We start from the raw sequence: 27,356 nt of genomic DNA, 5'->3' as shown, positions 1-27,356 counted from the left end.
ATTATTATTAAGCTTAGCTTTGCAGAACAGGTCACCCTGGACTCTATCCTGAGCTCTGTTGCTCTTTGAAACACACTATTCCATTCCTTCCTATGTTTTCTTGTAGGTGCAGAATAGTCTTGCGTCATTTGAATTTCTTTTCTTTTCTTTTTTTTATATTTGAAGGGCTTTCTTCTTGATGGCTTGAAGAATTTGTTTTGCTAACAATTTTTGCTAACAATTCTTTGCTATTTGTTATGTATGATCATGGTGAAACTGATATTTGGGCTAGTACTTTTCATTAAGATATCTATCTGCCTCCATAGCTCTCTAAAAGTTCCTGTTTCCCCCAGCTAGTGGAGATAGGAGAAAGAAGGCCTTGAAATGGCCATCGAACTAGATCTAGTTGACATAGACATTAGAAGCCATCTAGTGATATCTCTCATTTTACAGATGAGGAAACAAAGGCACCAGGTTTTAAAGTGATTTGCCCAAAGTCACTGAGGCAGTAAGGATAATCAATCAAACCCTTATTAAATTAGCAGTATATGCCAGGCACTGTGCTAAATTCTGGAGATAACAAAAAGAGGCAAAAGACAGTCCCTGCCCTCAAGGAGCTACCTTCAACTCTCATTCCTTGCCATGTGTCCTTTCCATTGTGTAGCTACACAGGCATTTGATTGAAAGGAAACTTTTCATTGAGCACTCAACTTCAAATGAGAACATAGACCTATAGCAGACTAACCAAATGGATCCAGTCAAATGAGATGTTTCCTGAAACATTGAAAGGCCCCATCTTGCACTGGTGATCTCATCTGTCTGCTTACCATTGTTTCAGCAGGGTGGATGATTAAGAACCTGGTTTTCTACTCAGAATTTTCCCAAGACCATGTGACCTGGGGATATCTCATCATTAATGTTGAAGTATAGCTCCCTTTTTTCTGTTTGTGTGAATTGGAATGTCTGCCTTCATTGTGTTCACTTGGGTTGAGCAGGAGAGCCCTGCCTTGTTTTTGTTTTTCTAGGAGAATGGAGGGAAAAGTATTTAGAGGCACTCAAGCAGAAGTGGGACGACTCCTTTTGAACTCTGTGGATAGAACTAGGAGCAATGAATGCAACTTGCAAACAGATAATTGTAGGTTTTGTAAAGGACAACTTTCCTAACACTAAGAGCTTTGGTTTGTTTGCTTGTCAGTGTTTTTCTCCTGTAATGTATAATAAAAAAAAAAAGATGATTATACATGAAATCACAAACCTATTATATACCACTTGCTATTCCTTTAAAATATATAATAAAGTGATCATGTAAATTTCTTTTTTTTCATTTTTCTTCCCTTCCCCCCACATGGCTACCATTAGATACAAATATGTATATGTATATGCATATATATATGTTTGTGTGTGTGTATACATATATATACATAGATACCCCCACACACATATATACACACATATATGTAAAATCATTCTATACATACTTCCATTTATCAATTCTTTCTCTGAATGCATATGGCATCCTCATGTCTTTTGTAGTTCATTTGGGTATTTACGTCAGTCAAAATGACTTATTCGCTTAAAGTTGTTCTTAAAACAATATTGCTGATACTATATACAATGTTGTCTTGACTCTGCTCATTTCACTCTTCATTATTTCATGCAAATTGATCCATGTTTTTCTAAGATCATTGAGCTGATCATTTCTTATAGCACAGTAGTATTCCATTACAATCATGTACCGTGACTTGTTCAGTCATTCCCCAGTTGATGGGCATCCTTGCAATATTCAGTTTTTTTATACAAAGAGAGCTGCCATAAATATTTTAAAATTTATAAGTTCTTTTCCTTTCCCCCTAATCATCTTTGGAAATGGACCTAGTAATGGTATTGCTGGGTCAAAAGGTGTGGGTAGTTTAATAACTTTTGGGGCACAATTCCAGATTGCTCTCCAAAATGGTTGGATTAGTTCACAATTCCACCAATGATGAATTAGTGTCCCATTTTTTCCCAGATTCCCTCCAACATTTGTTGCTTTCCCCTTCCATCATTTTAGTCCATCTGATAGGTGAAAAATGACATTTCAAGGTTGTTTTAATTTGTGTTTCTCCAATCAATAATGATTTAGAACATTTTTTCATATGACTAAATTGTTTTCATTTCTTTGTCTAAAAACTGACTGTTCATATCCTTTGACCATTCGCCAACTGGAGAATGACTCGTATTCTTATAGATTTGACAAAGTTCTTTATATATTTGAGATATGAGACCTTTATCTGAGAAACCTATATCTGAGAAAAAAAATTTCACCCTCCAAATTGTTTGCTTTCCTTCTGTTCTTGACTATTTGCTTCATTTGTACAAAATCTTTTTACTTTAATGTAATCAAAATTATCCATTTTACACCTTATTTTGCTCTCTATTACTTGTTTATTCATAAATTGTTCACCTATTCGTAAGTCTGATCAGTAATTTGTTCCTTGTTCTTCCAATTTTCTTGTGACATCTTTCTTTGTATCTAGGTCATGTATCCATTTTGACATTATATTGGTAAATAGTGTAAGATATTGGTCTGTGCCCAGTTTCTGCCATATTGCTTTCCAGTTTTGCCAACAATTTTTATCAAATAGTGAATGCTTATCCCAAAATCTTAAGTCTTTACATTTGTCAAATACAAGGTTACTAAATTTATTTGCTGCTGTAAACTGTATGTCTACCCTAGTTCATGAATCTGCCTGTCTTTTTCTTAACCAGTCCTTTATAGTTTGACAATTACTGCCTTCTAATATGGTTTAAGAGCCAGTCCAGCTCAATCTCCTTCCTTTTACATTTTCACCATTAGTTCCTTTGATATTCTTGACTTTTGGTTCTTCCAAATGAATTTATTATTTTCCTAATTCAGTAAAATAATTTTTTTTTTTTGTAATTTAATTGGGATAAGCATTGAATATACAAATTAGTTTAGGTACAATTTTTCACTTCTATTATATCGGCCTGTCTACTGAAGAATAATTAATATTTCTCCAGTTATTTAAATCTGTTTTTATTTGTATTAAACATTTTAAAAATAATTTTGTTTATATAGTTCCTGGGTTTGTTTTGGCAGGTGTACTCCCAGGTATTTTATACTGTAGAGTTGTTTTAAATGGAGTATCTCTTACTACTTCTTCTTGAAGGGTTTTGTTTGTGATACATAGGAATGCTGATGATTTGTATGGATTTACTTTACATCCTGAGGCTTTGCTAAAATTATTGTTTCAACTAAGTTTTTAATTGAGTCTTTGGTATTTTCCAAGTATATCATTCTATCATCTGCAAAAAGAGATAGTTTTATTGCCTTGTTTCCTATTCTCATTCCTCCTATTTCTTTTTCTTCTCATTGCTATTGCTAGGATTTCCAATACAATATTGAATAATATTGGTGACAGTTGGCATACTTGTTTCACATTTAAATTTACTGGGAAGTCTCCTAGCTTAACTCCATTACAAATAATGCTTGCAGATGGTTTTAGATAAATTCTTTTTATCAATTTAAGGAAAAATTCACTCCTACCTATACTTTCAAGTGTTTTTTTTAATAAAAATGAGTGTTGTATTTTATCAAAAGCTTTTTTGCATTATTTAATATAATCATTTAAAATTTTTTATTATTGATGTAATCAATTATAATCAATCTTTGTAATATATTGTAACCTTTAAGCTAATATTTTATGTTCATATTCATGAACAATTAATGAAATTGGCTTATAATTTTCTTTTTCTGTTTTTACTCTTCCTGGTTTAGGTATAAGTTTCATAAAAGGAGTTTGGTAGAATCTCTTCTTTGCCTATTATTTCAGATAATTTATTTAATATGCAGATTAGTTGATCTTTAAATGTTTGATGAAATTCACTTGTAAATCCATCTTGTCCTGGTGCTTTTTTCTTAGGAAGCTCATTTATGACCTGTTCAATTTCTTTTTCTACAATAGGTCTATTTAGATATTTTATTTCTTCTTTTGCTAATCTAGTCAATTTATATTTTTTAAAATATTCTTTCATTTCACTTAAATTGATAAATTTATTGGCATATAATTGGGCAAAGTAACTCCTTACAATTGCTTTAATTTCATCTTCATTAGTGGTATATTCACCCTTTTTATTTTTAATACTAGTGATTTATTTCTTCTCATTAAAAAATCAAATAAACCAATGGTTTATTTTATTATTTTTTCATAAAAATCAACTCCTAGTTTTACTTATTCAATGATTTTTAGATTTCATTTTATTAATTTCATCTTTAATTTTTAGTGTTTCCAATGTAGTGTTTAATTGAGGATTTTGAGTTTGTGCTTTTTCTAGCTTTTAAAATCACACGCCCTATTCTTTGGTCTGTTCTTTGTCAGTTTTGTTGTTGTAATAATTTAGAGATATACATTTTCCTCTGACCACTGCTTTTGCTGTATGCCATAGGTTTTGATATGTTGTCTCTTTAATGACATTATTGATTGTTTCTATCATTTATTCTTTAACCCACTCATTCTTTAAGATTAGGTTATTTGATCTCCAATTAGTTTTTAATCTATGTTTCCTTGGTCCCTTACAAAATATAATTTTTATTGCATTGTGATATGAAATGGATACTTTTAATATTTCTGCTTTGCTACCTTTAACCATAAAGATTTTACTTACTAATATATGTTCAGTCATTGTAAAGATGACATGAACTGCTGAGAAAAAGGTGTATTCCTTTCTACTGCCATTCATTTATCTCCAGATATCTATCATATCTAGCTTACCCAAAATTCTACTCACTTCCTTGACTTCTTTTTTATTTATTTTTGGTTAGATTTATCTAGTTCTGAAAGGGGAAGATTAAAGTCCCCCACTATTAGAGTACTGCTATCTATATTCACTTGTAATTCACTTAACTTTTCTTTTAAAAGTCTAGATACTATAGTATTTGATGCATCTAGGTTTAGTATTGATATTGCTTCATTGTCCACAGTACTTTTTTTATTATTATTTTTACCAAAATGCAGTTATCCTGTCTATTTCTTTTAATATTTTTTCATAGATTTTATTTATTTATTTATTTTTAGTTTTCAACATTCATTTCCACAAAATTTTTAGTTCCAAATTTTCTCCCCATCTCTCCCTTCCCCCACTCTAAAATGCCATGCATCCTGATTATCCCTTCTCCCAATTGGCCATCCCTTCTATCACACCCCTCCCTTCCCTTATCCCCATCTCTTTTCTTGTAGGGCAAGATAGATTTCTATACCCCATTACCAGTATTTCTTATTTCCCAGTTGTATGCAAAAACAATTCTCAACATTAGTTACTAAAACTTTGAATTCTAACTTCTCTTCCTTCCTCCCTCCCCACCTATTCCCACTGAGAAGGCAAGCAATTCAATATAGACTATACATGTGTAGTTATGCAAAAGACTTCCATAATAGTCATGTTGTGAAAGACTAACTATGTTTCCCTTCATCCTATCCTGCCCCCTATTGATTCTATTCTCTCTTTTGACCTTTTCCTTCCCCAAAAGTTTTGCTTCTAATTACTCCCTCTTCTCATTTTCCCTCCCTTCTATCATCTCCCCACCCCACTTGTCCCCTTCTCCCCTACTTTCCTGTAGGGTAAGATAGACTTTCATACCAAATTGAATGTGCATGTTATTCCCTCCATAAGCCAAATGTGATGAAGGTAAGCTTCACTTTTTCCCTCTCACCTCCTCTCTTTTTCCCCTCCATTGAAAAAGCTTTTTCTTGCCTCTTTTATGAGAGATAATTTGCCCCATTCCATTTCTCCTTTTCTCCTCTGAATATATTCCTCTCTCACCCCTTAATTTTATTTTTTTAGATATCATCCCTTCCTATTCAACTCACCCTATGCTCTCTGTCTATATGTGTATGTGTGTGTGTGTGTGTATGTTTGTATGTGTGTGTGTAATCCCTCCAACTACCCAAAAGCTGAGAAAAGTTTCAAGAGTTACAAATATTATCTTTCCGTGTAGGAATGTAAACAGTTCAACTTTAGTAAGTCCCTTATAATTTCTCTTTCCTGTTTACTTTTTCAGGCTTCTCTTGATTCTTGTGTTTGAAAGTCAAATTTTCTATTCATCTCTGGTCTTTTCATTAAGAATGCTTGAAAGTCCTCTATTTCATTGAATTACCATTTTTTCCCCCTGAAGTATTATACTCAGTTTTGCTGGGTAGGTGATTCTTGGTTTTAATCCTAGTTCCTTTGACTTCTGTAATATCCTATTCCAAGCCCTTCAATCCCTTAATGTAGAAGATGCTATATCTTGTGTTATCCTGATTGCATTTCCACAATACTTGAATTGTTTCTTTCTAACTGATTGCAATATTTTCTGCTTGGCCTGAGAATCCTGGAATTTGGCTACAATATTTCTAGGAGTTCTCTTTTTGGCTCTCTTTCAGGAGGTGATTGGTGAATTCTTTCAATATTTATTTTGCCCTCTGGTTCTAGAATCTCAGGGCAGTTTTCCTTGATAATTTTATGAAAGATGATGTCTAGGCTCTTTTTTTGATCATGGCTTTCAGATTTTTAAATTGTTTCTTCTTCCAGGTCAGTTGTTTTTCCAATGAGATATTTCACATTATCTTCTATTTTTTCATTCTTTTCATTTTGTTTTGTAATTTCTTAGTTTCTCATAAAGTCATTAGTTTCCATCTGCTCCATTCTAGTTTTTAAACAGCTATTTTCTTCAGTGAGCTTTTGAACCTCCTTTTCCATTTGGCTAATTCTGCTTTTTAAAGCATTCTTCTCCTCATTGGTTTTTTGAACCTCTTTTGCCATTTGGATTAGTCTATTTTTAAAGGTGTTATTTTCTTCAGAGTTTTTTTGGGTCTCCTTTAGCAAGCTGTTGACTCACTTTTCATGATTTTCTTGCACTGCTCTCATTTCTCTTCCCAATTTTTCCTCTATCTCTCTAACTTGATTTTCAAAAATCCTTTTTGAGCTCTTTGATGACCTGAGCCCATTGCATATTTATTTTGGAGGTTTTGGATGCAGAAACCTTGACTTTTAGGTCTTCCTCTGATAGTATGCATTGTTCTTCCTCATCTGAAAGGATGGAAGAAAATACCTGTTCACCAAGAAAGTAACCTTCTATAGTCTTTTTTCCCCCTTTTGTGGGCATTTTCCCAGGCAGTTACTTAACTTTTGAGTCCTTTTTCAAGAGGAGGGTATACTCTGGGGTCCTGTAAGTCCTTAGTTCCTCTAAGGTGATACAATCAAGGGAGAGGAGTTTATTTCTCTTCTGACTTGCACTCTTGTCTGTGAGCAACCACAAGCACTCTGTTCTGCCCAGGATCTGCCAGTAGGGTTCCATCTCCACAGCCTCCACCAGCTCCACTGCCAGTGCTCCTTCTCACCCCAGGCCTCCACTCAGAGCTGAGATCCAGATCAGCTGCTCAATTCCCCCAGGGGCTTTAGACTGAGGGCTCTAAAAATGGATGCTGCAGTTGCTGCTGCTGTGGGGTCAGACTGTGTTCCCTTCTCACCCAGGTGAGAGAGCTTTCTCACTCACCTTTGAAGCTGTCTTTGGCATTTGTGGGTTTAGCAATCTGGGAACTGTAGCTACTGCCTGGGATTCCGCCCCCTGAGACCTGCTCTGGTTCTGTCCCTGCCATGCGGTGCGGCCAAAGTTAGGCTGTGCTCTGCTCTGAGCCTGATGTGAGAGATTTTTCCTGTCAACCTTCCAGGCTGTCTTGGGCTGGAAATCTCTTTCACTCTGTCGTTTTGTGGCTTCTGCTGCTCTAGACTTTGTATAGAGTCATTTTTTACAGGCATTTTATGGGCTATGGGGGGAGCTTCTACAGGTCCATCTTTCTATTCCACCATCTTGACTCTGCTGTCTATCTCTTTTAATAAAATCTATTTTAGCCATAGCTTTTTCTTAGATCGTAATTGCTATCCCTGCATTTTTTTCATGAGCTGAAGCATAATAAATTCTACTCCAACCCTGCATTTTAACTCTGTGTGTATCTCATTCTTAAATGTGTTTCTTGTAATTAACATATTGTTGGATTCTGATTTTTAATCCATTCTGCTGTCCACTTTATGGGTGAGCTTATCTCATTCACATTGAAAGTTATAATTAGCATTTTGAATTTCCTTCCATCTTAATTTTATTCACTGTTGTCCCCAGCATCTCTTTTTACCCAACACTCCTCCAGATGTACATATTGTTTCCTCTTCAACCCAGGTCTGAAGAGAGTAAGGTCCCAACATTACCAACCCTCCATTCTCACCTGCTTCCTCTGTATCAGTTCTTCCTCTCATGCCCCATTTATGAGATAATTGCTCCTTTTTACCTTTTCCTACCTATTTTTTTGAGAATCAACCCAAACTTTCTCTCAAACTATCTTAGTTATGAAGATAGTTTTAAAAATACTGATATAACATGTTCATATTTAAGAAGTAAATGATTAAACCTTAATGAGTCTCAAATGGAGTCTTTAATGTTTTCCTTATATTTCCTCTGGATCTTTTAAAATGATTTTTTTCTATTGAGTTTTGGTATTTTTGTCACAAATACTTGAGAGCCTTTCAGTTTGTCAAATGTCCATTTTGGATTATATGTGTGTTATACATGTTAAATATATGTATATATACATATATACACACATATATTCATGCACATATGCATATATATATATATGTATATGTGTATGCATATATATGGTAGTGGTAGTGGTGGTTGTCCTTTGTTCTTGAAGAGGACCAAAATAATATCACCATGATAAAGTGAAATTTCAGTGTATCTGACTGTGGCTGATCAGACCAATATGAGCTTGGAATGCTCTACAACAGGTTGGTCACAGATAGTCCATGTGAATATTTGGAATAGATATCCCAAATTTGCGCATCCTGTGTTTTCTTTGTGCTGTCTCATTTCTGCTTTGCACATAGAGCACAGTACCTTTTCTGATGTGAGCCCGCCATGCTGAGCATTCATTCCTGTGCCCGTGTCTCCCATGTTGCACAGTCAAATCCAAAGTTCTTGAGAGAGACCTTCAGAGTGTCCTTGAATCGCTTCTTCTGACCACCATGTGATCTCCTGTCCCATGTCAGTTCTCCATAAGACAGTTTTTTTGGCAAGTGTACATTTTGCATTTGACCAGTGTGACCAGCCCATTGGAGTTACACTCTCTGAAGCATAGTTTGAATGCTGGTCAGTTCAGCTCAAGGAAGGACTTCAGTGTCTGGTACCTTATCCTGCCAGGTGATCCCCAGAATCTTCCTAAGACAGTTCAAATGGAAGTGATTCAGTTTCCTGGCATGGTGCTGTAGACTGTCCATGTTTCACTGGTAAACAACAATGAGGTCAGCACAACGGCTCTGTAGACCTTCAGTTTGGTAGTCAGTCTAATACCTCTTCTCTCTCAAACTTTTCTTTGGAGCCTCCCAAACACTGAGCTAGCTCTGGCAATGCTGCATCAACCTCATTGTCAATGTATACATCCCTGGAAAGTACACTACCAAGGTAAGTGAACTTATCCACAGCATCCAAAACTTCTCCATTTGTTGTAACTGATGGTTCCATGTATGGATGGTGTGATGGTGGCTGATGGAGCACCTGTGTTTTCTTGGTGTTAATTATTAGGCCAAAACTAGCACAGGCAGCAGAGAATTGATCCATCCTTTGTTGCATCTCAGCTTCAGAGGCTGCATTGAGGGCACAATCTTCTGCAAACAGAAAATCATGCACCAACACTCCCTCCTCTTTGGTCTTGGCTTGTAGCCTCTTCAAATTGAAGAGCTTGCCATCAGTGTGGTAGTTGACCTTGATGCTGTGTTCATGCTCATTGAAAGCATTTGTTAACATGGCTGAAAATATCATACTAAAAAGCATGGGAGCAAGCACACAGCCCTGTTTCACTCTACTGGTGATTGGGAAGGCACGAGAGCATTGTCCATTATCCAGAACCTGAGTTAACATGCCATCATGACATAAATATACAGCATTGATGGACTTCTCTGAGCAACCAAATTTTGACATAATTTTCCATAATCCCTCATGACTAACAATGTCAAAGGCCTTGATCAGATCTACAAACATGTACAGACCTCTATTCTGCTCCTGGCATTTTTCCTGGAGTTGTCGGGCAGCAAACACCATATTGACTGTTCCTTGATATGAATCCACACTCATTCTCAGGTATATGACCATCTTCTAGGTGAAGGATCAACCTATTAAGGAGGACTTCAGCAAGAATTTTGTCAACAGTGACTAAGGGAGAGATCACCCTGTGATTGTCACGGGACAATCTGTTCTCTTTACTCTTACAGAGATGGACAATGGAGGCATCTTTGAACTCCTGGGGGATAACTTCCTCTTGCCATATAATCTGGAATATTTCAGTCAGCTTTTGTATGAGCAGTGGTCCCCCTACCTTGTAAATCTCACCTGGAATAGAATCAGCACCAGGTGCTTTGCCACATGAAAGGAGCCTAATGGCCCTCAAAACCTCTTCTTCAGTTGGAAGTTCAGCTAAGGAGAGACTGACTTCAACCTGTGGTAAATGGTCAATTACCTCAGCATTGATTGATGATGGTCTATTGAGAACACTATGGAAGTGTTCAGTCCATCTCTCTAGGATCATGTCCTTATCATTAATCAATGTGGCTCCATCAGCACTGAGTAGTTGTGATGCACCATAGGTTTTTGGTCCATAAATAGCTTTCAGGGAATCATAAAAGTGCTTTGGATTGTTACTATCAGCATAAAACTGAATTTCATGGGCTTTCTTACTGAGCCAGGAATCCTGCATCTCTCTTTGCTTTGCTTGTACTTTGCTTTTGATGGAATTAAGTGCTGCCTTCTTAGAAGTGGATGAACTATCCTTCTGGTAAATTCTGTGGCATTTTCGTTTTTCATTTTGCAATTTCTGAATTTCATTTTCATCAAACCAGTCTTGGTGTTTGTGACCCAGATGAGGAAATACAGTGCTGTACACCAAATATCTGAGAGCTGCCCACTCCTTTTCTGCTCCACTATTGCCAACTGTGTGTTGGCTCAACTTTCCCTCCAAGTCAGCAGCAAACTGTTCATGCTCAGGGAAGAGCTCTAATTTGTTGACATTAATTCTTCTGGTAATCATTTTGCCTTGGGGGCGGTGCTTTTGATGAATGTGAATATTGAGCTTGGAAAGGACGAATCTATGATCAGTCCAGCACTCTGCACCACCCATTGCCTTTGTCACTCTTACATCTTGTTCATTTCTTCTCCTTACAATCACATACTCTATTAGATGCCAATGTTTGCTGCGAGGGTGCATCCATGAACTTTTATTGTGTTTAGCTAAACAGATGACAGTGTTGTTGATGAGAAGGTCATGTGATACACAAGTCTTCAGCATAAATGACCATTGCTGTTACTGTTTCCAACTCCATTCCTCCATAGGACTCCCTGCCAAGTCTAGTAGTCTGAGCCTACTCGAGCATTAAAGTCGCCCAGAATTATGAGCTTGTCCTCTTTTGGCGCATTGATGATAAGTGTCTCTAGGTCTTCATAAAATTTTTCTTTGACATCATCAGGATTTGTCATGGTGGGAGCATAGGCACTGATGATGGTGGCTTGGCATTTTCCTGTGAGTGGCAATCGCATTCAGGGAGGATCAGTACCTTTGATGTGATTGCTTGAGGGCTCTTTCCATCTTTGGTGTCCACCTGTACCACCTAACCCTCACCTATGGTTCCAAGAAGCTGCAGCATGCACAGCAGCCACACTCTGGTAAACCGTTTTGGCAGATGGGCCAAACCAGTTTGAGAGTAACCAAGGGTTCTCAAACCCATTGGTGAATTAGGCAGTTGTCTACTCCAAGCATGTGAAGACTTCCTCTGGTGGAATGGGCGGATGAGAACAAGTTGTTCCAGTGGCCATGAAGGCAGATGAACCTGGTGATGTGGCATGATTAGAGCTTAGTTAGACACTGAAGATGCCAAGATCATCCACTGCATCCTGAGCCATCGCTAGCTGTCTTGACTCTGTCCTGCCACTGGAGTATGATGACTCTGGAGGAGAGAGTGAGGCTGACAACTTTGTGCAAGTCTTCCTCTAAATCCAATTTACCCACGAATCAAAAGACATCTCCTATACTATTTCACTATTATGCCTCAAAGTCTTGTGGCAACAGGCAAGTGATGAAACAGCAGATGCGGATACACTGGGAGCTGTAGTCACAACCCTGCACACAGGCAGCTCAGGCCATAGGATCGTTTCTCACTGGAAGCAGCAGTGGGACTCAGCAGCCTCCTGGGTATCTGAGCAGCCTTTTAAGGATCTCACTGCTGTCCTCCTGGTGTGAGGGAGGGGGCTAGAAAAGTTGCCCTAAACATTGTCTGCTTACCCAACCCTGGCCTGATTACTGTGGCAGGTGTGGAATCCCACTATGCAGTTGAAACACAAAAAAATGTACAAAATGTATGAAAACATCTGCAAAAATGATTCCACTCACCATTGGCACATGGAGCATGCCCACGCTAATAGACAACACAAAATCCAGTAGACCTGAAAGAAGAACTGCTCTTGTTGCAAAAGAACTTAACAGACATCACATCCAAATAGCAGCCCTGAGTGAAACAAGGTTGCAGATGAAGGGCAGCTTACTGAAGTTGGAGTTGGATATACCTTTTTCTGGAGTGGGCGCAGTGAAGGGAAGCGCGTGAAGCTGGCATGGGGTTTGCAATCAAAACTAATGTAGTCAGCGAGCTGGTATGTCTGCCAAAAATGAGTGAATATATACATACATACATATATATATAATGTTTGGGATTATACTCAACTTTGCTGGGTAAATTATTCTTGGTTGCAAGCCCAGCTGTTTTGCTCTTTACTATATAATTTTCAATACCTCCAGTCTTTTAGTGTACAAGCTTTTATGTCTTGTGAAATCCTGATTGTATCTACACAGTATTTAAATTTTTTTCTTGTTGATTGCAATATTTTCTCTTTAACTTGGGAGTTTTGAAACTTGACTATGACATGCCTATAAGTTTTCCTCCTGGGATCTCTTTCAGGGGGTGAATGTCCTAGAACTTCAGGACAATTTTCCTAAATAATTTCTTGTAATATTGAATCAGGTTCTTTTTTTGGTCATAACTTTTTGGTCATTCAACAATTCTTATATTGTCTTTCCTTGATCCAACCCAGATTGGTTGTTGTTGTTGTTGTTTTTTTAATGAGACTGTTTCAGGTTCTCTTCTATTTTTTTCTAGTTTTATTATTTCTTGATGTCTTATAGTATCCTTTGTTTCCTCTTGCCCAATTCTAGTTTTCAAAGAGTTATTTCTTCCTTAAGATTTTAGCTGTCTTTCCAATTGGTTAATTTTCTTTTTATAATTTTTTGATTGCTTCAATTTTTTTTCCTCAGCCTTTCTTATTTGATTTTTCAATATCTTTTTGAGATCTTATAAAACCTCTTTTTGAGTTTGTGGCCATTTGACATTACTCTTTGGGGATGGAGTAGCTTTTAAAAAAATATCACTATTTTCCTGTGAATATGAACCCAGATTTTCCTTTACACCATAGTAGCTATCTATGGCCAGTTTCTTTCTCCTTTGCTTGCTCATTTTTATTTTGTTTTATTTTATTTTTAGCAGCTTATTATTATAATTAGGTTTTAATCCTGAATTGTGGGTAATAGTGCCACAGGCCTCAGCTTCTCCTTATTGTTATTTTCTGAATTCTGTATAGAGTCCCAATTTTACTGGGAGTTTTTAAAAAATGACTCTGGAGGTGATGAGTTCTACCTGTCAGGAGGTTTCAAGAAAAGACTAGATAAGTATTTGGGTGTATGGAATAGATTTCTCTTTTGGGTAAGTCTTAAACTAGAGGGGCTGCTGAAGACCTTTGGCATTCTAAAATTCTTCAGTTCTGTAAAGAAGGGGTGTATTGGTTTGTATATGTGAGTATGTAAGAGATATGTAGGAAACTGGCCTGCGGTGGTCAGATTTTTTTGTGAATAGAATGAATATAGTTTGGTTTTCTTTCTGATGTAAAATATGGTTGATAACTTTGCCATGCAGCCAGTCATTTGCGGCCTTTGATATCTTTATATATTGCCCCATTCTCCAGGAATTTCAGACTACAGCTCTAGTCTAGTCTGTCAGACAGCATTTGTTGTCTAGTTTGCTTGCAAATTGAATACCATGACAGGTTTACATGTATTTACTTATCAGGATTTGACAAAGGCAGGGTTAAGAGATGAACTTTGTTATATTTTCATTTCATTGAAAATGCTCATTTCTCTACTAAATTCTTAATTCTATAGGCATGTTTTTACTTCCATCTACATTTTTGAAGCATTGATTAAAATATTAGCAAGAGGACTTTTTCTGGATGAATTCACTTACCTTCGAGATCCGTGGAACTGGTTGGATTTCACTGTCATCATGCTGGCGTAAGCCCGAGAGTGGGAAGGGCCCCTCCACAGAGTGTGGTCCAAACTGGAGGGCCTAGAGTTGGGCATGGGTCTGAGAAAATTGGTTGGCTCCTCGCAGAGTGTTATTCAGCTCTGTTGTGCTCAGGCTGGGGCCAGAGTCACATTTGTATGTCGATATTGGCCAGAAGGTGCAATTTGTGAAAATCCAGATGGCAATGTAATTGACTTCATGCCAGCAAGTATCCTTAGATTACTTTTTAAACAATAGAGTTCTTAAAAATATTGATATAGATTTGAATGTTTCCCAAAGGCCAAATGGTGTTGGAGTTGAAATGGAGAATTCCCAATGTTATGTGTAGCATGAGTTTTATGGGTTTGAACACTGAGCCAAAAGAAAAAACACCTCAAGACTTAAATGAGATTGTAGATCAGAATGCCATGGTCTGGGTGGTGGTGGTGGTGGTGGTATCTTACTGATCTTCTCACCCAACCATTTTGCTTTATAGATGTGGAAAAAGGTGCTAGCAGGGGTGATTTGTCCACACAAGTTATTCAGTTCATAAATAGCAGAGTAGGTATTGCAACCTAGGTTTGCTGAGTCCAAATCTAGAAGTTTCACCCAGTTGTTATGTAAATCACAAAAACAGATAATAAGACTTCAAGGCTAGAAGAAACTCTAAAGATCAATGGACTTCAATCCCCTCATTTTATAGATAAGGAAGCCGGGACCTAGAGAATATAAATGGTTTACTCCAGCAAGTTAATGGCAGATCAAAACTGATAGAGAATTATTTAAGGATTATAACAAGCCCTCAAGAAGTTCTGTCTCTTGTGTTTGGCTTTGGGAAGCAATGGGATTTGATCTCCAGGGATGCTTTGGCTAAAGCATATTATCCCTGTTCTTGCCTTGGCAGATTTCTATCGCATGGGATAGAAAACCTAGGTGGTGTATCAGCTCTAAGAACATTTCGTGTCCTCAGAGCTTTAAAAGCCATCTCAGTCATTTCAGGTCAGTAACTTCAGCTTTCCTTAATTAGCTCTTAGATGTATAGAAGTGGCTGCTTTTCTCTTTAATGCTTATATGTTATGTGATAGATATAGTGATCACAAGTAGACTACTAAAATATGCCTTATGGCTACTTTCTTACTGAGGTCCACTTAGATTAAACTGATATTCTGCTAGGTATTGTGGTATTTGCTAAAGAGGTCACTGTTAGCATTTCTTTCAATAACCTCTTATCCAATCCACAGGGGTGTATGGGTGTTCAAGAAGGACTAGTATCTCCGGTGTAAGGGCTTGCTCAGCCCTTTTCAGGGCTGCTCACCCACCTTTTGTGTCCACTTGGCACTCAGCTCTCACCTATGGCTTGAAGAACCTGTAGCATTCACAGTGATGACCATACCTTGGTAAACCTTGTTAGCAGATGGGCTAAACCAAATTGAGGGTAACCAATAGGCTTCAAACTCATCATGAGTTAGGATTATGTCTACCCCAAGCATGTGAAGACTTCCTCTGGTGGAATGGGCAGATGAGAACAGCTTGTTCCGATGGTCATAAAGGTGGTGAGTCATCAAAAATGCCAAGGTCATGTACTGTATCCTGGACCATCAGCAATAATCCTGACTGTCATCCTGCCACTGGATTTCAATGACCCAAGAAGAAAAAAATGAGGCTGATGACTTTGTGCAACTCTGTTTCACTTAAATCCAATTCAAGCAAGAGTCAAGACCTCACCCTGTGATGTCATTGATCCTCTCTGAAAACAAAGAACAAATAATAAATTCCAACCCACAACAAAAAGTAAAGATAACTCACTTAACTGTGGCTGTTTCCATGTGAATAAAGTGAACATTTTCATGCCTGGGAAGGACCTTAGCAATTTTTTAAGATCAAATGAGTTATCATCCTATATTCTATCACTTCATGTTGATCATAAAGCTTCTTAAATTTAATATAAATGCTTACTCCTCCTCCTCCTTTTCTCCTTCTCCATCTTCTTCTCCTTTTCCTCTTGCTCCTTCTTCTCTCAATTTATAGTTGGGCAAACTGTACCCTCAGTAACAAAGTGGGAACTGAAACCCAGGTCTATTTCTATTAGAGACCATGATGCAGGTAAGTGACCCAGTGGATAAAGTACTACATCTGTTAGTTCTAGTTAGGAAATTAGGAGTTAGGAATATCTACGTTCAACTCTCACCTCACACATTTACTAGCTGTGTGACCCTGGGCACGTAGTTTAACTTCGGTTTGCCTCAGTTACCTCATCTATAAAATGGGTATAATAATAATAATTACCTGCCAAGGTTGTGAGAATATGAGATAATATTTGTAAAGTATGTTGCAACCCTGAAAGTACTATCTAAATGGTAGTTAGTATTTTTATTATTTATAATACATATCACATAATAGAAGATATATGATATATTATAATATTATTGCTATTCAGTCAATCAATAAACATTTATTAAGCGCCTACTACAGCCCAAGCTCTATGCTAAGTCCTGGGCATACAAGAAGAGGCAAAAGATAATGCCTGCCTTCAAGGAACTTACAATTTAAGTGGGGTGGGAGTACAACATGCAAACAATAGGAGACTTTTGTGGATTTACAGGAGCGGGGAGAAGGACCTGAAAACCCTTATGGCTGATTTTTATCAAAATGTTTTCTGTCATATTGGGTAGCTCTGCAGCATCCTCCTCGGATCCCTCCTTATGGTACGGAGTTGATCCTGGGTGCTCAAAGGCTGTATTTGGCAGGTTCCGTCATGCTGGAAAAGCTTGGAGCATGGTCCTGTCAGTAAGCTATATCTGGATCTGAACACTTAGCCTTGCTCAGTCTGAAGTCTCATTACTGGCAGGTGGGCCTTGTTGGGAACAATTCTTTGGCTATGTCAACTAATAAGGGGGATGGAAACAAACATTTATTAAGCACCTACTGTGCTCCTGGCACTGTGCTAAGTACTTTACAAATATTAGCTCATTTGATCCTCATAACCACCCTAGGAGATAGGTGCTATTGTGACCCTCATTTTACAGATAGGGAGACTGAGACAAGCAGAAGTTAAATGACATGTCTAGGGTCACACAGTTAGTAAGTATGTGAGGTGAGATTTGAACTCAGGTCTTCCCAATTGCAGATCCAGTGCTCTATCCACCTGACTGCCCACAATGCCACAATCTGTGCTGAGGCTGAGGAGGTCAGGCAGCATTAGAGAGAAATTGATATAGTCCTCTAGATTATATCGATGTCTGATTTGCTGCTCAGTGACTTCTGTGTGAAGGTGGGCATAGGTGAAGACATAAGAAAAATATGAAGGTAAATTTGGTTTGGGACATGGAAATGAGAGCAGCTGGAGGCTTGGCACTGCTACAGGTGCCTGATGCCTGTGAATTATGAAGGCTTACTTGAGATGAAGACCTTCGAAGTCCTGAACATGGTGACCAGCACAGCCTACATCCAACACTCGGACTTTTGACTATAGTTTAACACTCCAGATCCAATCAATCTCCAAGTCTTGCTGACTGGACCGTCATGGCATTTTTAAAATGATCATCCCTTTTTCTGTACTCCCAGAGCCACCACCTGCCCCAGTTCAGACCAGCATAACTTCTCACCCAGACTATGGCAATAGCCTCCTTGTTGTCACTTCTTGAAACCTCTCCCTTATACAATTTATTCTCCAACAGCTGACAAAGTATTTCTTAAAACACGAGTCTGGCAACATCACCCCCTGCTTGGTGAACTCTGGTGTTGCTCTTTTTCTTTAAATTTCTTGGATCAAATGCAGTTTCTTCTGTTAGCCCTTCAAATACTTAAAAGAATTTAAGAAGTATTTAGTGCCTAAAGAGAAGTATTTATTGTCCCTCCACCATTTCTTCTCCAGAATGAGTATATAGGTCATTCTCTTAAGCCTTTTTAGTCTCCCCATCATCCTGAGTATTCTCATCAGCACATGCTTGAGCTTGCAGCATCCTTCCTAAAATGTATCTGAAAAAATATTTCAAATGTTTCCTGACTAGGGCAGAGTGCAGTGGGCATCTCTCACTGCTTACAGGCTTGGAAGATGAGATGGTTTTGCTGTGGTCATATGGTTCCTGTGTCGATGCTGAGATTCAAAACTAGCTCTATTTCTACTACACAATGCTGCCTCAGAGAAGAAGAAAATGCAAGAAACTGAAGCAACATGAAAAATACTAGAGCACTGAGATTGTCTCAGATGATGAGCATTGGTTATCTAAGGCATAAGGAGCTAACAAATCCATCTACTGGGTGTATTGGATGGACCACTGTAGGTGTGAATGCTGCCTGCTTGCTCCTAGAAATAGAATACTGGATACCATACTGTATACAACTAGAGGAGGAGGTGGAAATGTTTATCCTGTGGATGATGACTGCTTATCTCTTTCTTCCAAATGGAAACCAGCTATATCTGCATTGTCTTTGGACATGTTGCTTCAGTTTCTCCATCAAATTTTCATGGTCCAATGAACCCTGATGTCTCATTGGCTCTGCACATTGGTAGTCCTATGCTCTTTGGCTGTGAATCCTGTCTACATCTCCATCTATATGCTGAATGAGCCTGCGCTATGTTAAAAATTGTCCTATGGAGATACCTCTTCTTGTGGAAATTTGTTTAAGATTTATGAAACCCACTGCATGCCAGGCATTGTACCGAGAACTTGGGGGGATTAGGGAAATTGTGAAGTACAACCTCACTATTTGTTTCCTCTTTGTCCAGGTTTGAAGGTCATTGTTGGGGCTCTACTGCGCTCAGTGAAGAAACTGGTGGATGTGATGATTCTGACCATCTTTTGTTTGAGCATTTTTGCGTTGGTGGCTCAGCAGTTCTTCATGGGAAGTTTGAGGTATAGATGTATCAGCAAGCGCTGTTTGAATATTAGCAATGGTAAATGTCTTCCTTTTAAATACTTTATTTTTTTCTTGTTGGTCAATAAAGATTTTGTAAGTGCCTACTCAATGCCAGGCACTGTCCTATGTGCTGAAGTGGTAAAAATGTTAAAAGAGGATCCCTACTCTGTAGGAGCTTAGGAGAGACAATAAGCAAGCAATTACTCACAAGCATGCTACAGGGAAGATAAATTAGAAAGAATTAAAAGAGGGAAAGCTCTAGAATTAAGGATTGGGAAGGGCTTCCTGTAGAAGATGGAATTTTAGCTGCAACTTTTAATTATCTGCTTGTATATATTGTACATTCTGTACATTATATGTTTACATATATGTACAAACATACATGCATATACACACATATGTAGTATCAATATGATATTCATAATGCCTACCATGGCCATGAACATCCTGATGTGATTCTGAATCGCGAAATACAACAGACTTTCTGCATGGAACACAGAACCGCAATATTTATTCAGACACCAGAAAGCCAGATCCATCATAGTAACAAAAATCTATACACAATAATAATGCAGAGGACAACACCCTTCCCAGATCTTCCCCCTGCTAGGCTTCCCACAAACCAGGCCCCTAAAACAAATCACAAACAGGCTTCCCTTAAACAAAATACCCTTCTCACACTCACAGCCAGCCGAGGGCTTGCCTGCATCCTTCAATTCTGACTGCTCTCATGATTAACTTTCTCTCAGTTCTTCTCTAGCTCCGCCTCTTCCTGTCCAACCCATTCAGCAAACTTCTCTCACCACAGGCTCCATGTGACCCAGGCAGGTCACATGGGCCTTTTAATGAATGAGAAAGATCTCCCTATTTAAATTACCATTACAACAAATTGCACAAGGGTAAGGTTTTTTTGGTTGGTCCAGGGTTCTCATGCAACTAAAGTTTATAAGTGAATTTCCAGAAAGAAGTATTTTATGTCTATGTGTGCCTGCGTGTGTATGCTTGTGTGTTCATAGACCAATAAATGTAAGACATGAAAATAGAGTTTCAAGGCCATGCTCATGGAACATCATCGTGTGGTTTTTTCATTTATTCCATGACTTTTCTCCCTTGTTGTCTCCTCTCTGACCTCTCCGATGAGTCTCCCCTGGAGTTCCTTCAGGGCATCCTGGGTGGGTCTTGAGAGCCAGTCTGGATTGGCTTTAATCACTGGCTCTTCAACAAAGTCTTTTACTGTATCCTGCCTCCCCTTTCCTACCACAGACACCACTGATGCCCAACATCAATCCCTTTAGAATACTTGACTTAAATCCAAGACCAAGTTTTGCTTGTATCCGCTAATGTATTTCTTTCTTTTCCAGAGCTTCCTGAACCTGAGAAGTGTCCATTTCTCAAGAATGATACTGATTTTCTAGGTACAGAAACAGAGACTTGTGTTTAGTTGATCTTTTTTGCAGGCTTTGTTGAAAATTTTTTAGCTAGTTGAATGGACGAAGGACACTGAGGATTTATATGCCCAACCATCGCTTCGCTACTTAGTGTCAGTGAAGCAGCCCACATAGCAGTCCTGCCTGGAGCTTTTGAGGTCACTTCTGATTGGGAAGGTTTGAGTCTTTGGGATTTTATTCAAAGGACAATGAAAAGAGTTGGAATCTTTTCCATACACACCAATCTAGGGTCAACAGAGGCCAGACATCTTTGAGTAAGCCAGTTATGAGTAGGCTAGATGAGGAGGCAGGCAGGGGAGAGAGAATTCCTTTGGCATTAGAGGAAACACCTAATGGTCACCTTAGTCATTTTAGCTGCTTCCATCTACATGTCCACCTCCTCCTCTCCCCAGAGGGAAGGGCTCCAGGCTAACTGTACATCCTCAGCACCCGCAGGCCCAGGCTTGGAACTGTATCTGCCAATAGGGCCTGACCAAATACACAGATGTGTTTGGGAATGATACCATCTTCTCTGCACCTCTCTCTGTACTCCTGTCCAATGTTCTTCCAACTTATCCACTCTCTTATGAGAACTTTTGTTCCTTGCCCTGTGTTTGCCACCTTGCAATCAGATCTACTTGGGGGTGCACATTCTCCTCAGACTACTTCCTTGATTTCCATATTTTTCCATGCCCTTCCTTTTTATAGAAAACTGCACTGAAAATAAAACTGAAGGCTCATCTGAAAAAAGGTTATGTGGCACCTGGATGGGTAATAGGTAAGTCAGCACTCTGCAGCCAGTGGGAATTCTATGTTTGGTTGTTTGACTTTTTCTAAGAAAACCCTTTTGTTCATATCTAAATGGAGCCGTCACTTAGTGTTTGGCTCCTAATGGTCTGTATGGCAGAGAGGAGGAGTGGCAGTATAAGGTATTAGGCTATGTCTGTGAGCCCTCTGGTTTGATTGGCCATAATGAAGCCCTTCTTGAGTTGTTAGCTATCCCTCTCCCTTTCCCCCCTCTTCTCTCTCTCTCTTTCCCTCTCCCCCCCTTCTCCTCTCTCTCTCTGTCTATCTCTCTCTTTCCCTCCCTCCCTCCTTCCCCCCCCAAACTGCCATGTGTTACACTTATCTCTAAGCATGTTGCGTCTCACATTAGAAAGTAGTCTATTTCTTAGTGGTGTCTGTTCTGTTTTTGTCTTTGTGGTCTCATCACTTCACATCTAGTTAGTATTTGATAAGCGTTTGTGAAACGGAATTAATACCCTTCCCGGTACAACAGTCAGTGAGCCTTAGCTTATTCTGTTGATCTGTTATTTCAGCCATTGCAGGTGTATCCATGACCCCAGTTTGGGGTTTCCAGACTTGCCATTTCCTTCTCCAGCTCATTTTACAGATGAAGAAACTGAGAGAAACAGGGTTAAATGACTTGCCCAGGGTCGCACAGCTAATAAGTGAGTAAGGCCAGATTTGAACTCAGGAAGATGGTTCTAAGTCCAGTGCTCCATCCATGATGGCGCCATTCAGCTGCCCACTCTGTTAATCTAAATGTGGCTTATTTGCTGAGCTCAAAATTGTTTTGAGGATCCACGTTGAAGCATTTTTTTTTTTACACTGGGCTTCCATACTTAAAAGAAACACTTGAAAGTTGATAACATGTTTAATTAATGGAGGGAATATTCAAGTGTTCTAGAAATATAAAAATACGTTAGTTGTGTCATGCCCATTTTCTGACATTTTTGGATGAATAATAGCCCTGAGCAACTCAAATCTATGACATATGACATTTAATTTCATCTTTCAGTCCAACCAGATATTCTGGCATTTTAGTTCTCTGCTGTTCCAGTGACTCCATCATCTCCATCATCTCCACACCCATCAGCCCATTTCTGGTTTCTCTTGAGCTCTAGGGCCCTATCGCCACCTGCCTCCTGGACCTGGTTTTCTGCAAGGCTCTGCTTAGGATCCTTCCTACAGGAGGCCTTTCCTGCCTTTCCAGCTGTGGGGGCCAAGTTCCCTGTTACATATTTTGTATGTAGGTGTATGTATGTATACATACACTTATAATATGCACATGAATGAATGAATAAACATTGGAGGAGACAACACACAGGGAGTTTTCAGCTGAGGTCAGATGGAAATGTCTCAAGGTCCTTAGGATGTAGTGGAAAAGCAGATATTAGTGCCCCTCCTTTATGGCCATCTCCACTGGTAAATGCATAACAGTTTCTGATGTCAAACATTTGAAGCAGTCAAGGACTTCGGAGATAATAACTTTCTTTTTCCAGTCTTCAGTCTCTGTGGCTGTAGATCCTGCAAAAGCAACTCTAGGCTGTGTTTCCATTGAGTTTGCTCCCCAGGATCATGGTTGGAGGCAGGTGTAGACACATGGACATATATACATACATATATGTATGTGTACATATCTGTGTAAATGTATACTTATATATACACAAGTTATTTCTCCTGATAGAATAAATGCTTGTTGAAGGCAGGGACTCTTTAGAATAAGTGACCAACTCATCAAATTCAAAGATGTAAAAATGGTTTACTGTTTTGTTATTTGCCTTGTTTAAAATTTTTTTTTTTGCATCAATGCCTTTTTAAAATTTCTCTATAAATTCCCCCAGGGTGGGTAGAGTCAGAGCAAGACCTGGTGAGGGGAAGGTTAGGACAGAAGAGACATTTTCTCCGGTTGGGGGTGGGGGTGAGTGGGTCATTGTCTTCTGGGCAACTTGGAGTCAAATAATAGGGATAGCAGAAGGTGATAAATGGATTAGAGCGCTCAGTCAGTCAACATTTATTAAGTACCCACTATGTGCTGGGCACTGTGCTGAGTTCTGGAGATGCAAAAAGAGGCAAAAGGCAATCCTTGATTTCCAGGAGCCCATAATCTCATGACTCTGTCACAGGATTGTTGTTTCTTTGCTCAGTGAATGGGGTGAGAGTGTGACCAAGGCATAGAATGAGGGTTCTAGGCTTGGCTTGCCTGTCTCCTGCCTCTGGAAAGGTAAGGGTGGCTCATGACTGGTAGCATGCTGATCAAAGCAGTGGTCAGTGAGTCTCCCCGGCTGGACCCCAGACCCTACTTGTTTCCTTTCTGACATTGTGCTGCTGGAGGTGGTGCCAAAGGCAGGATGCTCCCCTTCTCCCTTAAGAAATGTACATTCCTTTGGATACCTTGACATGTCTTTATCGCTGGCAAGATGCCCTTGGAATTGGTGTCACCCATGGATTCCCCTTTATCTAGGCAGTCAGTTGGCATAAGGCATAGCATTGGACTTGGAGTCAAGGAACTCAAGTGTGAATTCTCAGACACTCAATAATTGTATCAGTCCCTTCACTTTCTGGGTCTCAGTTTCTTCAGCTGCAAATTAGAGATGATCATAAGAGCTGCCTCTCACGGTTGTTATGGTGATTAATTACAAAAATGAATAATTATAATAATAATAAAATAAGTAATAACAATGCAATGATATATGTAAAGTGCTTTGCCAAACTTAAAGCCGTATAAACGCTAATTCTTCTTCTTCCTATCCTCCCATGGAGTGTAAGAGGCTAACTGTTTCTTCTCCAGAAGGTCCAGACTGTTAGAAAGACCTGTTTGATAGCTAGAGCGGCTCAGAGACCCTCCTGCCTTGGAGCTGTGATCTCTTCTGTCTCCTTAGAGTCATTCTGTCCTGTTTGCTGCAGTGGATCTTATCACCCACCCATCCTGCTGAGGAATCCCAGCTCTTAAACTAAAGAGAAAGGATGTGGGCTCTACTGCTGCCCAACTCACCTTCTCCTCTAGCGGGGAGAAGTACTTGCAGATTGATGCACACGGGATTATTATTCATCTGTGTCAGAGACACAAACATGATGGATCTCTTTAAGTCACTAAGACAGTTCCCTTATCTTTTCTGCTGAAATAGAAACCTACAGTTACTTGTGGTGCTCCCTAGTGACTTGGCCTTCTAACGGTCTCAGCCAACTGCTTACATTTATTGATTGCATTGCAAGAGGACAGTGTGGGGCCATGGAAGGAGCCCCAGGAGACTTGTGTTCTCTCTTCTCCATGCTGAACTCTTGGCAAGTTTGGCCTATGGCTTATAATGTCAGGTCCTGCCTCCTCCCAAATATTGTGCCCCTTTGTCAAGGTGCTGTTGTCCTGTGCAGTCTGTCATGAAAATCCCAACGTTAGAGTTACTCCCCTGGTTTTGATGGCAAAGGCGGAGTGTTGACTTTAGAAACCCCTCACAGATTCCAAGGAGAGGGAAGGAAGTCCTTTAGCCATATTCCACCAGAGGTTCTTCTGTGGAAGGTCTAACAAAACCAAGAGGATTTGGGGGACATTCATCTGCTTGCAGTGTGCAAGTTAGTTTGCATGTTGGAGACCCTGTTGATTGGTGAGGAGATGAGGAACACAAGGAGAAATCCAGGCATGAAGGACAAGGACTTGTTGAATGAGCAGGGCCCACCTACTCTCAGGACCCTCAGGGGATTGGGCACATTGGAACAAAGGGGGTAGAATGAACCCTCACTCTGGGATTTTCATGACCAGATTTGTTCATTGCCCACATAGCCTGTGTGATGATGAAAAAACACAACTGTTGTCCAGGAAAACTGTGTTGTGAGCTACACAATGTTTTCTCTCTTCCCTTTTGTTTCCTGTGTAGTTCATGCTGCCCTGACTTTGTTTGCTGTAAAACAAAGATCAGTCCTGATTATAATTTTACGAACTTTGACCATTTTGGTTGGGCCTTTCTCAGCATGTTCCGTGTGATGACTCAGGATTCCTGGGAACGTCTTTATCAGCAGGTATCAGATGTCCTGTTGAATTTGGGGTGGAAATCTTTGAGCTTAACCTAGTTTTTTTCATGCCAAGTTTAAATGACATTTCTATCTGCCTGAATTGACTTAAAATTTGTTATTTAGGATTGTGCCTAGAGCTAGGCAGGCAAGGGGAGGCTACTTAGAGGGAGTGGCTATTGGAAGGTGAAGCTTGGCCTCAAATATCTGTCTTTCTCTACTCTCTCCTCAAACCTTCCCTACCCCCCAAAACAAAAAAGCCACAATGCCTGGAGCTTAAACAATACCTACTTTATTCAATCTTTCAAGTTAAAGTTTGGGAAATCTCCACTGATCTTTTAAAATCCAAATTACTCTTGGGAAGGGATAGTATATTGTCGTTAACCAGTCAGAATTTCTCTCTGAGGCATCTTACAACATGAAGAGTCTCTTTCTTACCTACAGATACCACATTTAGTCAATCAATCAACAAGTATTTATTAAACACCTACTGTGTGCAGGGCACTGAGATGGTTTGAAGGCATGGCATTTTCTAGTAAAGGTTTTTTTTAAAGGCTGGGAAGCTGAGCACATTTGCAAGCATAAAGGACAGGAGCTTGTAGATAAGGGAGCGTGGAAATTTAGAATCCCTCTTTTAGACTGACTCTCAATTTACTTCCTTTTCACGGGTCACATCACCTATGGCCTCTCATAAAATGGTCCATCCACATTTTCTTTAAGAAAGAGCCAGACATTTTCTAAAGATTTCCAAATCGTTTCAGAAGAATTTTGTTTTTGTCTTCTGGTGTACTAACCAGTGCCCTGTTGCGGGACGTCTGTACTATTTTGAGCTTTTACTCCAAGCCAAGAAACTTGGATCAGCTTTGGATGATGTCATAGACTTCATCACTCTACCTTAGCTTGCTCCTCACCTGATTCCTGTGAGCCCCTTCTTACACTGGGGAGTTCTTCCTGCAGCTTCACTTTGAGGAAGCACCCAGAACAGTCGCCTCTCATTCTGGAGACTTCACCCTGTCCCCAGATCAGTACCTTGGCCTTTTTTCAGTTCCTCTTTTACGTGCTCTATTAGAAAGTAAACACCCTGAGGACAGGATTCTTTCTTTTTGCTTGTATTGGTTAGTACAGTGCCTGATACATAGCAAGCACTTCAAACTTCTCCTTTGGCAAACAACAAGAAGGCAGCTAGATCAGCTGCCATGATCTCATCTGAAGAGAGACCAAGCTCAGCCTTTGGGAAACAAAGGAGAGAGTTCTTTTTGAATCTTGCTCCCTATAAATTTCCAGAAGATAGACTTGAGGTTTAGTATGAGAAGCTCTTGAAAATGATTTTTCAAAGGGTGAGTTAGAGGGAGAGAAAATGGATTTTTCTGAATTGAAAAAAGTTTTTTTTTCAAGGAAAATAATGGGTGGAATAAAGTTGCATGAAATGATTTCATATGTAACTCCCTTTTTGAGCTCTGTTATGTTTCTGCAAATAATTACTTTTTTGGTGTTTAAGTTCAAAATTAAAAATAAAATTAAAAAATGAATCTCAATAGAATGTTTTTTACTGGAAGAGAAAAAATTCTTGCCTTCTGGCTTAATGATATCTATTAAAATGTCACAATATGAAAAAACACTGTTCATCTTTTAACCCTAGTGCTCTACATGTTTTAGGTGTTTAGCAAATATTTGTTTAATCGAATTAATTTCCTTCAGAGGTTGGATATCTGCTTGTCCATGAAGACCTGGGTTCAGCTTCTGCTTCTGTGCTTAACCATTTCTGGGACCTTGAGCAAATCACTTAGCCTCCACAACCCTTAGATTTCTATAAAACTGCCTCTAATGTTCCTTCTCTTGCTAAGTTTGACTAACTTGAATGTCCTGCTTCAAGTCCTTGCTTACCTCCAGCCTCCATTA

The 27,356-nt window shown here is 39.1% G+C and overlaps 1 protein-coding gene across 6 annotated transcripts in view; it reads left to right on the top strand.

Annotated features, from left to right (window-relative positions):
* The window catches only part of SCN11A (sodium voltage-gated channel alpha subunit 11), a 229,891-nt gene that overhangs the window by 110,765 nt on the left and 91,770 nt on the right, over positions 1 to 27,356 (top strand). For all 6 annotated transcript variants that reach the window (XM_072598947.1, XM_072598948.1, XM_072598944.1 and 3 more), the window contains 6 exons: positions 14,262 to 14,390; positions 15,287 to 15,381; positions 19,112 to 19,279; positions 20,604 to 20,657; positions 21,378 to 21,447; positions 25,325 to 25,466. In XM_072598947.1, coding sequence (XP_072455048.1) covers positions 14,262 to 14,390; positions 15,287 to 15,381; positions 19,112 to 19,279; positions 20,604 to 20,657; positions 21,378 to 21,447; positions 25,325 to 25,466 — 658 coding nt within the window. The remainder of the gene's footprint in view (positions 1 to 14,261; positions 14,391 to 15,286; positions 15,382 to 19,111; positions 19,280 to 20,603; positions 20,658 to 21,377; positions 21,448 to 25,324; positions 25,467 to 27,356) is intronic.

Source organism: Notamacropus eugenii, chromosome 3 (assembly GCF_028372415.1).
Source record: "Notamacropus eugenii isolate mMacEug1 chromosome 3, mMacEug1.pri_v2, whole genome shotgun sequence".
Taxonomy (NCBI): Eukaryota; Metazoa; Chordata; class Mammalia; order Diprotodontia; family Macropodidae; genus Notamacropus; species Notamacropus eugenii.
This window is presented reverse-complemented; position numbering and strand designations above follow the sequence as displayed.